The sequence below is a fragment of the Vanacampus margaritifer genome, chromosome 19 (assembly GCF_051991255.1).
Source record: "Vanacampus margaritifer isolate UIUO_Vmar chromosome 19, RoL_Vmar_1.0, whole genome shotgun sequence".
Classification (NCBI taxonomy): domain Eukaryota; kingdom Metazoa; phylum Chordata; class Actinopteri; order Syngnathiformes; family Syngnathidae; genus Vanacampus; species Vanacampus margaritifer.
In genome coordinates this window covers 14,996,454-15,007,331 of record NC_135450.1, presented here as the reverse complement: position 1 = coordinate 15,007,331, position 10,878 = coordinate 14,996,454, and the positions used below count along the sequence as shown (strand labels likewise).

The 10,878-nt window shown below is 38.0% G+C and overlaps 2 protein-coding genes across 2 annotated transcripts; both read right to left on the bottom strand.

Annotated features, from left to right (window-relative positions):
- Positions 1–445: 445 nt before the first annotated feature.
- Positions 446–7,861, bottom strand: LOC144039140 (cholesterol 24-hydroxylase-like). Its single transcript, XM_077552137.1, has 15 exons — positions 7,613–7,861; positions 7,448–7,525; positions 7,287–7,368; positions 7,044–7,117; positions 6,866–6,952; positions 5,135–5,273; positions 4,950–5,060; positions 3,292–3,454; positions 3,120–3,185; positions 2,217–2,289; positions 2,041–2,125; positions 1,841–1,951; positions 1,663–1,751; positions 965–1,031; positions 446–874 (listed from the first exon to the last, which is right to left on the bottom strand). The coding sequence occupies exons 1-15, from the start codon at positions 7,759–7,761 to the stop codon at positions 722–724; spliced, it is 1,527 nt and encodes a 508-aa protein (XP_077408263.1). The 5' UTR covers positions 7,762–7,861; the 3' UTR covers positions 446–721.
- A 753-nt stretch (positions 7,862–8,614) lies between these two features.
- Positions 8,615–10,571, bottom strand: ccdc25 (coiled-coil domain containing 25). Its single transcript, XM_077552731.1, has 9 exons — positions 10,378–10,571; positions 10,254–10,301; positions 10,145–10,184; positions 9,904–9,955; positions 9,746–9,821; positions 9,560–9,663; positions 9,263–9,465; positions 9,102–9,147; positions 8,615–9,014 (listed from the first exon to the last, which is right to left on the bottom strand). Exons 1-9 carry the CDS (start codon positions 10,400–10,402, stop codon positions 8,985–8,987), a joined length of 624 nt encoding a protein of 207 aa, XP_077408857.1. The 5' UTR covers positions 10,403–10,571; the 3' UTR covers positions 8,615–8,984.
- Positions 10,572–10,878: the final 307 nt, after the last annotated feature.

The window sequence follows — 10,878 nt, the reverse complement described above, 5'->3', positions numbered from 1 at the left end:
TCCAATAACAAAAAAAATGCATTACACAAAATGAATCCACAGAAAATTATTGTATATAATCCTTTTACATTTTTTTTATATTTTACTTCATGGACCATCCTAATTTATACATTGATATGTGAAAGCAGACAAATAACCTAATTTTGCTATCTTCTTATCTGCATGGTCTTCTTATCTGATTAAAAAATGTGTTTTAAAGAATAAATATAGCACTCTATAATATTAAACTATACATATAAAAAGAAAAACAATAATGACAATCGCTGTAAGTGACATATTGATCAGGTATCTTACTGTTGCTTAAAAGGTAACAAGACCACCACATAGATGCTAACTGTTAGCCCATGCGCATTTGGAGTTAGCGTTTAGCATGTTAGCATTCACGGCATCACTAAATAGATATTTACCGGTATTGCTTTTTCTAAAATAATGAAAACAATTCAAATAAAAATATACATATTTATTACATGAAAGTGCATTTGTTGCAAGTGATTGAATTACAGGCAAAACAAAAAAAAGCAAAATCAAGGATATACATGTCAGTGCAATATTTCAGTATAGTGATTATTTTAACAATATTGATGAATAAAGTCTAATGTGTTTCTGACTGGACGGCAGCTGACAAGTTGAACAAAGATTATTGATGGATTTGGCGAAGCTAATCACGCTCGCAGCATACTGGCTCGAAAGTATTTTGGTGCGATGCCGCCATTTTGTGCGTTCACTGGCCGCGGTGATTCCTGTGCGTGACGGTGCACATCACGCCGCCCTTGGGCCGCAGCGTGCCCAGGTCGCGGATTTCGAGGCTCTGGCCCGGCGTCAGGGCAAACTCGAACCTCTGCAGCAGCTTGGCCATCACCACTTTGGCTTCCATCTGTCGACAGAATACACCAAGGTACTCACTGCGTTGTTCGTTAACGGCTATATTTATTGTATTAGTCGTATTATTATTTTTTTTAATCACCTGAGCAAAATTCTGTCCCAGGCAGGAGCGCGGGCCGAGAGAAAACGGGAAGTAGCAGTAATAAGGCCTTGCAACAACAAAAAGAGTCATTATTATTTGAAAAGTACAAATAATAAAATCGAAATCTTGCATGGAAAAGAATGTTTATACTTTGTCAAAAATTTGTGATATAAAATATTGTACATTGATTATGAATAGCTTTATTTATAAATTTATGTTTTTTTCTGTATGATTTATTTTAACGATTTTTTGTTTATTGATTTCAAAACATTAAAATCCTACTTCGGAAAATAAATCCTAGTTGTGAATGTACCTTTTTACAGATTCCGATAATAATAATAATAATAAAAAAGGCACAATAAAATGAAAATCAAAATCGTTTTTCAGGCAAAAAATAATTGCGGCGAAAAAAGTGCAATGTAATCAGAATAACGATGTTTCTTTGTATTATGAAAAAAGAAATACATTTTGTAATTTTACAAAAAAATGTATTTACAAGAATAAAAAAAAAATCATACTGTAAATTATGGAAATTACATCAAAAGGTTCAATATTTTTTGTGGAAAAACAAACAAGTACGAGAAAAAAGTCTATTTTAAAAAATAGAATAAAATAAAAGGAATTCAAGACACTAACGTTGTTTCGTAAAAACTAAGAAAAAAAAGAAAGTAAGTAAAAATTAATTTCAAAAGTCTTACTTGGGAGCATCCGGATGAAAGCGATCTGGGTTAAATTCCAGCGGATTTTCAAAGAACATCTCCAATCTGCTGGATACGTACGAGCTGAACTGAATCACCCGAGAAAAAAAAAAAAAAAAAATCCCTTACTAATCCTGATTTGACTTTTTTTTGTTGGGGTAAAATGTCAACGCCTTACGATGCAGGTGGCTCCGGCCGGAACGTGGATGCCGTCGATGACGAGGTCGTTGACGAGGTCACGGGACGTTCCCGGAGCTGTCGGGTACAACCTTAAAGTCTCTTTCAGAACCTTCAAGCGAAGAACACATTTGAAGTTGGAAAATCGAGAATGGAATTGAATGTTATGTTCGAGGAAAAAGTTGGACTATTATTGGATACCTGCGAGAGGTAAACGAGTTTCCCAAGATCATCGTAGCTAATTTCTCGTTTCATCCCGATGACATCGTCCACCTCTTTCTGAGCTCTGCAAAAACAAAACAGATAAAAAAAAAAAAAAAGTAATTAAAATAAAATACAAAAAACAATTTAAGTGACTAGCTTTTCTTGTTTCTCACTTTTCCAGGACGTCAGGATGTCTGGCTAGCTCCATGATACAAAATGCTAGCTGGTTAGCCGTGGTTTCCTGTCCTAGAAAAAACAGAAAATAAATTCAGAATTGACAAAAATTTGGTAACATTAACTCTTTGACTGCCAGACGTTTTCAGAAAAGGGATGCCGTGGGTGCCAGCCGATTTTAAGCATTTTGACTGATCTTTCAAGGTCCATAGAAAATTATGTGTTTGGACTATGGAAACACACATACTACCAAAAAAAAGATTGGACTCTCATCTTTCATCAGAAAAAAAAAAGTTTGTTTCTACCTTATTCCGTTTTTCAGTAATCCACAATAGAAAATGGTTAGTTTCGCCTCTGTTTTGGAACAAACGTCTTTTAACGTCTTTGGCACTCCTCCATAGGATTTTACTAAACGTTATTTAACGTTTTTGGCAGTCAAAGAGTTAAATTGTATCATTTTAAAACAGCTTTTCAATAATAACATCAGCAACAATATTTATTTTAATCACATTATTTAATGATTTCGTATGGTTAATTAAAAAATATGATGATAAGAAAAAATAAAAAAAATCATAAAATAACAAAATTAAAATCAAGTATATTTTTGTATAGCCTAATAGTTTTCAAATAATAATGATAGTAATACAGTAATACTTATTAATCTTTTTTTTTTTATGATGTCATACAATTAATTGAAAAAAATGCAATGATGATAAATAATTTAAAATCAAACAATTTGATACAATAAATAAAAATATTTGTACAACTTGAGGGCAAAATCCAGGCTAATCCGTTAGCACATAAAGTGAGATTCTGATGCCACGGAATGCCACTCAAAAGCGTCGCCACGGCAACGTCGACATGAACAGCCCTCATGACTTGAAATCGGATTAAAGTCTCACCGGCGATGAAGAAGGTCACAAAATTGTCCAGCATGAACTCTTCGTCTTCTTTGGTCATGCTTTCCTCTGAAATTCAAAAACAAGTCCAAATAACTCATTTCACAAAAATAGAACCTCAGCAAATCGTATCGATTTTCATTGAGTGCGAGAATGGAATTGGGAAAGCGCGGACCTTTTCCGGCCGACTTGATGATCTGCGTGAGGATGTCTTTGGGCACGTCGCCGCCGTTCTGGATGGCCATCTTCCTGTTGTGGATCCACTCGGCGCCGGTGGAGCGCAGCAGCTTGCAGGCGGCGCGCACCTCCGCCACGAAGGCCCAGTTTTTAGGGTGGAACTGGAAGCGAGTCACGGGATCGACCGTCAAAAGGTTTGCGCGAGCGGACGTGTTTTTCGTCAAGCGCATTTCAAGATGACTTTTGAGTCTCGATATGAAGAATTTGATTATTGTGGTAAAAGAGAGCTCGGCGTTATTTTCCTACAATTACGCAACAGAAGTGGGAGTAGAAATTCAACGTAAACCTCAAATTTGAGCATTTTCAATTTTGGGGGGGGGGGGGAATTTTAAGTCTTGACCCTGCTATTTATTTATTTGAACTTTGAACTTCATATTCCTTTTTGGAGCTGCAGCAGGCTGCAATGTATGTATTATTTCATGCCGTTACTTTATTATTCAATATTATTTATTGGTGATTACGCAATTTTTTTCAAATGACTGCGGCAAGTTTTTATTGATTAATTTATGAATTTTTGTAACTTCATTTGACTGCATTTATGCATTATTTATCTTTATATTTAATAATTAATTAAACTTATTTACTTTTTAAAATTGTATTTACTATTCATAGCATTGGTTTATTGACTAATATAATTAATTAATTTGCTCTTTACTTTCTTATTAAATGAATAGATTAAATTTTTTTATTTATTAATCAATATTTTGGGGGATTATTATTTTTTTTAATGATGTATGTTTACTGTTTTATTTACTTTTAAATAATTACATTTTTTAATTTGTATTTTTTTAATGAATGAATATATTCATGTATTGTATTTATTCGTAAATAGTGTTTATTTAGTTATTCAATTAAAATATGTATCACTATTTAATGTAATTTTAATTATTTACTACATTCATTTTTCTTTACTTTTCTCTTTACTTTCTTATTAAATGAATACATTAAAACATTTTATTTATTAATCAATATTTTGGGGGATTATTTTTTTTTAAATGATGTATGTTTACTGTTTTATTTACTTTTAAATAATTACATTTTTAATTTGTATTTTTTTAATGAATGAATATATTCATGTATTGTATTTATTTGTAAATCGTTTTTATTTAGTTATTCAATTAAAATATGTATTGCTATTTAATGTAATTTTAATTATTTACTGCATTCATTTTTCTTTACTTTTCTCTTTACTTTCTTATTAAATGAATACATTAAAAAAATGTATTTATTAATCAATATTTTGGGGGATTATTATTTTTTTAAATGATGTATGTTTACTGTTTTATTTACTTTTAAATAATTACATTTTTTAATTTGTATTTTTTTAATGAATGAATATATTCATGTATTGTATTTATTCGTAAATAGTGTTTATTTAGTTATTCAATTAAAATATGTATTGCTATTTAATGTAATTTTAATTATTTACTACATTCATTATTATATATAAGTATTTTGTGGGGAATTAGTTGGGGATTTTTTTTTTTTTTTTTTTTTAAAGAAATGTAATTTATTTAACGTTATTTATATCCTCTGGTGCCCCCAACATGGACCCCCTAATCATGTTGAAGCTTAGGACGCCAACGTTTACTGTACCTGAAAGAGGACGTTGCGTACGTTGTGGACCATCCCTTGGAGGCACGTCTCGATGGCTTTGGGGAACAGCGACCTGTCCTCCAGGAGATCCAAATCCATGCCGAACGCTACCTGAAATAACAAACAACCTTTTTTTTTAAAAAAAAAAAAAACACAATATTTTTATATCATAATATTTTGCCGACCTTGATGATGACGTCCAAGGTGACCCGGTTGACCAGCTCCAGCATGTGGGATTCCGTCTTTTTGTCAGCGACGTCCGCCAGTTTGGTCATCAGCTTCTCGGCTTGCTCGTTGAACGTGCCCGTCAGACTCCTCAGGTACCTGCGCGTGCGTCAACACACTTTTGGGGGCGGAAATGAAGCGGCGTGGTATGCACATGCTTAACAATTACTCAAATGTTGCTATTTTTTTTTTTTTTACTTGAGTGTGAGAGTTCATAGATTTGTTCTTAAGCTTTTTTCAACACTTTAAATTTGTTGATTAATAATAATGCCCAGGGCGGCGGCCATTTTGGCCAATTGATTGGGTACGCCCAGGATTCTTGCCACTCTGCTCGCCCAGGGCGGCGGCCATCTTGGCCAATTAATTAGGTACGCCAAGGACTCTCTCCCCCTCGCCCACCCGGGTCGGCGGCCATCTTAGCCAATTGATTAGGTACGCCCAAGATTCTCGCCACTCTGCTCGCCCAGGGTGGCGGCCATTTTGGCCAATTGATTAGGTACGCCCAGGATTCTCGCCACTCTGCTCGCCCAGGGCGGCGGCCATCTTGGCCAATTGATTAGGTACGCCCAGGATTCTCGCCACTCTGCTCGACCGACCAGGGCGGCGGCCATCTTGGCCAATTAATTAGGTACGCCAAGGACTCTCTCCCCCTCGCCCACCCGGGTCGGCGGCCATCTTAGCCAATTGATTAGGTACGCCCAGGATTCTTGCCACTCTGCTCGCCCAGGGCAGCGGCCATCTTGGCCAATTGATTAGGTACGCCCAGGATTCACGCCACTCTGCTCGCCCAGGGCGGCAGCCATCTTGGCCAATTGATTAGGTACGCCAAGGACTCTCTCCCCCACGCCCAGCCGGGTCGGCGGCCATCTTGGCCAATTGATTAGGTACGCCAAGGACTCTCTCCCCCTCGCTCACCTGGGTCGGCGGCCATCTTGGCCAATTGATTAGGTACGCCAAGGACTCTCTCCCCCACGCCCAGCCGGGTCGGCGGCCATCTTGGCCAATTGATTAGGTACGCCAAGGACTCTCTCCCCCTCGCTCACCTGGGTCGGCGGCCATCTTGGCCAATTGATTAGGTACGCCAAGGACTCTCTCCCCCACGCCCAGCCGGGTCGGCGGCCATCTTGGCCAATTGATTAGGTACGCCAAGGACTCTCTCCCCCTCGCTCACCTGAGTCGGCGGCCATCTTGGCCATTTGACTACTATTAAAATTACTACAACTACAAGCACTACTTATATTAGTACAAGTCCTACTTACTACTACAAGTACTTGCTACTATACTACTACTACTATGTCTACAAGTACTACATGCGTCTTTCCACCTTGCAAGAGTCAGCAGTCCCATTCAAAATTTCCGCGGGAATTTTTCTAGTTAATGTATATTAGTACAGATTTGTAAAAAAAAAAAAAAAAAGTTAAATCGACCACATTTGATTCCGCACCGCAGCGACAATGCAACACATATATCGCGCTTGCACATCTGTGTGTGCAAAGAGGAATGGGGGGGGGGGGGGGGGGACTTGTTTGACTGGATTCTTGTGTTGTTGTTTGTGTGGGTTACTATCAAAAAGGTTGTGTGTGCAACACCCTATTTTATATACTGTATTACAGTTTGTTTTTTTAAACTGCATTGGTTACTGATTGACAACATAATCTGTGCTCAAGATTATGTTGTGCAAAAGAACTCACAGGCTGCTAAAAGCAGGGTCAATGATCCGCCGTTGTTTATACCACTGATCGTGGTTCCTTGCTGTTACCAGGCCATTGCCCAAGAACCTGCAAATATTACAAACATATACAGTATATGTACTGTTATTATATGTTTTTTTTTTTATTACTATTATGTGTGTCTAGCTTGATAATTCACCTTTGGCCAAACATACTGAAGAGGCTTTTGTGGAGGAACATGTCTTTGGGATACTTGGAGGACATCAACATTTCCTGAATGCATCAAACACAACACACTCGATTCATTTGCAGTGGAGACTGACGACGATATTGACAAAACAGTATGTGGAAACCCATGGTCAGGGGATTTAATTTAATTTGTTAATATTTTTTATTCGAATGTATACAGTATTTGCAAATGTGTCATAATTTTTCTGTATACCTTCACCGTTTCTGGGCAGCTAACGAAGACAAGCACGTGATGCAACAAATTGATCTTGAACACTGGCCCATAACGCTCGGCCCTGTCAACGTAATCACGTGAATAGTACTGTCCACAACAACAACAATAATAATAACAATAATAATAATAATACTTTTTACCACTTCAGAAACAGGTCATGTACCAGACCGTCGTTTTTCATTGTCCTCAACAAAATAGGAGAATGACCTAAGAAAACGCTTAAAAACACCAAACAAACTTTTATTAGGTGAACGGAGGTGAACGGATGGCAGACAAACGTCCCCCCCCCCACCCTTCTTCCTTACCTTTCCCTCGGCGGTCCAGGTATGTGGTCGTACTTCAGGTGTACACACTTGACGTAGGCGCAGTAGCCGAGGAAGGCTACAAACAACACTAACAAAAGTAACCCTAGCACATGGGCGGTAAGGGTGGAAATAAAAGTTGAAAGAAACATTTTTTTTTTTTTAAATATAATTCAAACTCGTCCGGATAAAGTTCGTCGGTGTTTCTGCAAAAGGGAGTTGCCGGTTGAAGAACGCTCGACATATGTGACGTCATAATAATGCGCCTCTCATCGCCAGCTTCTTTATCTCCGTTATGTTATTTGGGGGGCGTTGTTCTTAACTTCGATTTAGCGCTAGCGTAGTAACGTTAGTAAGTAAGTAAAAGTTAGTAATAATAGTATATTAAAAGTCTGGTTTGATTATGACTTCATTTTAAGTATTTGTGAAAACGTGGGCACAACAAAGTCCGTCAACGTCTGACTATTAACAATATTTTCAACAATCAGTTACATTAAGTTTAAAATGCTTTAATAACACCCCTTCGTTCTTGTAATATGTTTTTTTTTAAATACTAAGAAACGTAAACATATATACAGTATACGAGTCCAACACTGCCACCCAGTGGCCACTATCAGTAACTGCAACAACTGAAAAGTCTAAAGAATGATAATGTTATGTAATAAATTGTGTACAAGTGTATGATTTTGTACCGTTTAGTTTTCGTAATTTATAGTAACATGAAGTATTAATAAGTACAATTGCATGTTTTCACTTCTTTCTCCTGCTTTTGGTTGTCAAATAGAACCAAGTGGAATTAAAGTAAACAAGTACAACAAACGCTGTGTGAGACACTGATGGTGTACTGGAGTCCCCGTCTGACTTCAGCGTGAGATCGGGTCCCACTCAGTGATGGGGTGAATGTTTGTCATTCTCCATATGTGCTCGATGTGTATTCAGCCTTTCACCTGAAGTGAACTCCCCACAACCTGTTTCCATTTTCACCTACACAAAGTCCAGACTGTGTATGTACAAGATATTTAATAGAAAATGTATTGCGATTCATTTTCTAAATTAAAATGTATTTCATGGTTGTTTTGCTGATGAGCTGTGGAAATGGTTTTAAACAAGCAGCAGCAAAATACAATTGATATATTGTCAAACAGTACAGATTGTAAACGCTTGACATGCAAAAACAACACAAAAAAAGTGCAACCAGTCAGTCGGAACATGACGCGATCAGTCTTACGTCCCCCTCAAAAAAGGTCCTCTGCTTGTCCCGTGGAACTTTATGCCGTCCTCTCCCCGGCACGCGGCGGCCATGTTAGTTTGGGGCCGGGTCGTCACTGCTCCGTTTGTGTGTTATTTTTTTATCGTGTCACTGCTGTCGTTACCCTCACATGAAGTCGTCGGAATCGTAGCCTTCCTGCGGAGGGACGGATTTTCAAATATTAGCGTTAGCTTAAGAGTACAACGTTGTTAGCGTGTAGCCGGTTAGCGTATGCGCGCTCACCTCGTTGGTCTGCATATTTTCGCTCTTCATCAGGGAAGTGAAGCATCTGCTCGAGAGAAACGACAATAATTGAAGTCAAATGCATATTAATTATCTTTCAATGTATTTTGGGGAGGGATAAATGAGAGAAATGTATAAAGGTCAAGGGCACGCCGACTGACTTGAGCTCATCCATCTCCTTCTTCTTCTTCTGTTCCTCCTTTTCGCATCTCTTCTGCTCCTGCAGCTGAGCTTTCTTCTCGTTGCGCTCCTCGCGGTCCCTCGACTCCTTCTCGGCCGCCAGGTCGGGGTGGCGCTCCTCTTTGGTCTTCTCCAGCCGGTTCACGATCTCGTTGACTTTCTTCTCCACGGCCACCGTCTTCACCTGAAGTGGCAAAAGACAAAATGCCAGCAGTCGGCAAAACAATCCGCGGACACAAAAGGTCGGGGCGGTGATGGAAGAGCCTCGGACCGCTGACCTCTTTTTGTCGATGGAAACCGATCTGTCCCACGTCCATGTCTCCAGTCTTCTTTAGGTTGGCCCACGGTGTATAAACCACACTGATGTTGTTCATTTTACAGCCTGCGAGGCAACACACAATCCGACATTTTATTAAGAACATTTAATATATATATATTTTTTAATTGTCTATTGACAGTTAGACCTTGAATGCTGTTGTTTTTCACCAGCTGCGCACAGTCTATCAACACCTCCGCAGGAATATCGTTGATAGTCACACCCTACAACAGGCATTTGAGGAAGCAAAATAACATACTGTATTATGTAAATGAGACAAATTATTAGACAATGTAATCCGTTCACCTTTGGCAAGCGGAGATAAACGTGAGCCGAGGACAGTTTGTCCACATGAAACCTGTCAGAAAATGAAATATTTTGATTACTACGATTAAAAAAAGCTCCATGATCATGTCAATAAGTACAGATGTAGCTCAATAAATAAATAAAAAATATCGTGGAAAACTTCATTTATTTGAGAGCATAATTACATGTCAATAATCAGTTTGGACAATATTGGGATTATTGTGCTTGTGGTGTAACTCACCAGATGTCTTCTGGCCAACCATACTTGATGAGATCTTCGTCTGAGTGTAACGTATTTGATTAAATGAAATTCAACAATCAATACACAACTATTGTGAGTGCAAGCTTACTTTCATACTTGTCCTTTCCCATGTAAATGGTGTAATGAGGCTCCACCACTGAGATGAGGACAGTAAAATTGTGAGCACAAATAAGAGCTAACCAGGCTAAAAGCTAACAAGACTTCGAACTCACCGGCACTTGTGAAGTAAAAGACCATTTTTAAGAAGGTAAAAAAAAAAAGACTAAATAATGAAATATGAACGTATAGCTGCACTCAGCCAACAAAAACAATTGGCTTAAAAGTGGAACTATTTCGTGACCGACTTGCTGTCACTTCGCGCATGGAGCGGTGAACCCGGAAGTTGTTATCCGGCGAAGGCGGCGGAAGCAAATTCTACATTGTTTCAACAATAAAATGCGACTGTTCAGATTTTAAAGGTTACTCATTTAAATTGTAACGATCGTAATCGTTAGTTGCGTTCTTAATGTTTTGTTTTCAAACAAAGCACCTGAGCAATTTGATAAGATTAACCCAGAGAGTTATCCGCCAAAGTTGCAAAAATATGTTCCTCACAATAAAAGTTACACGTAACATTACGCTTTTAGAGTTATCTGCGAACTGTTTTAGTATTTTATTTTTTTGCTTGATTTAAAAAAAATCCAATATTTTAAACTCGGAAGCAGGGGGGCAAA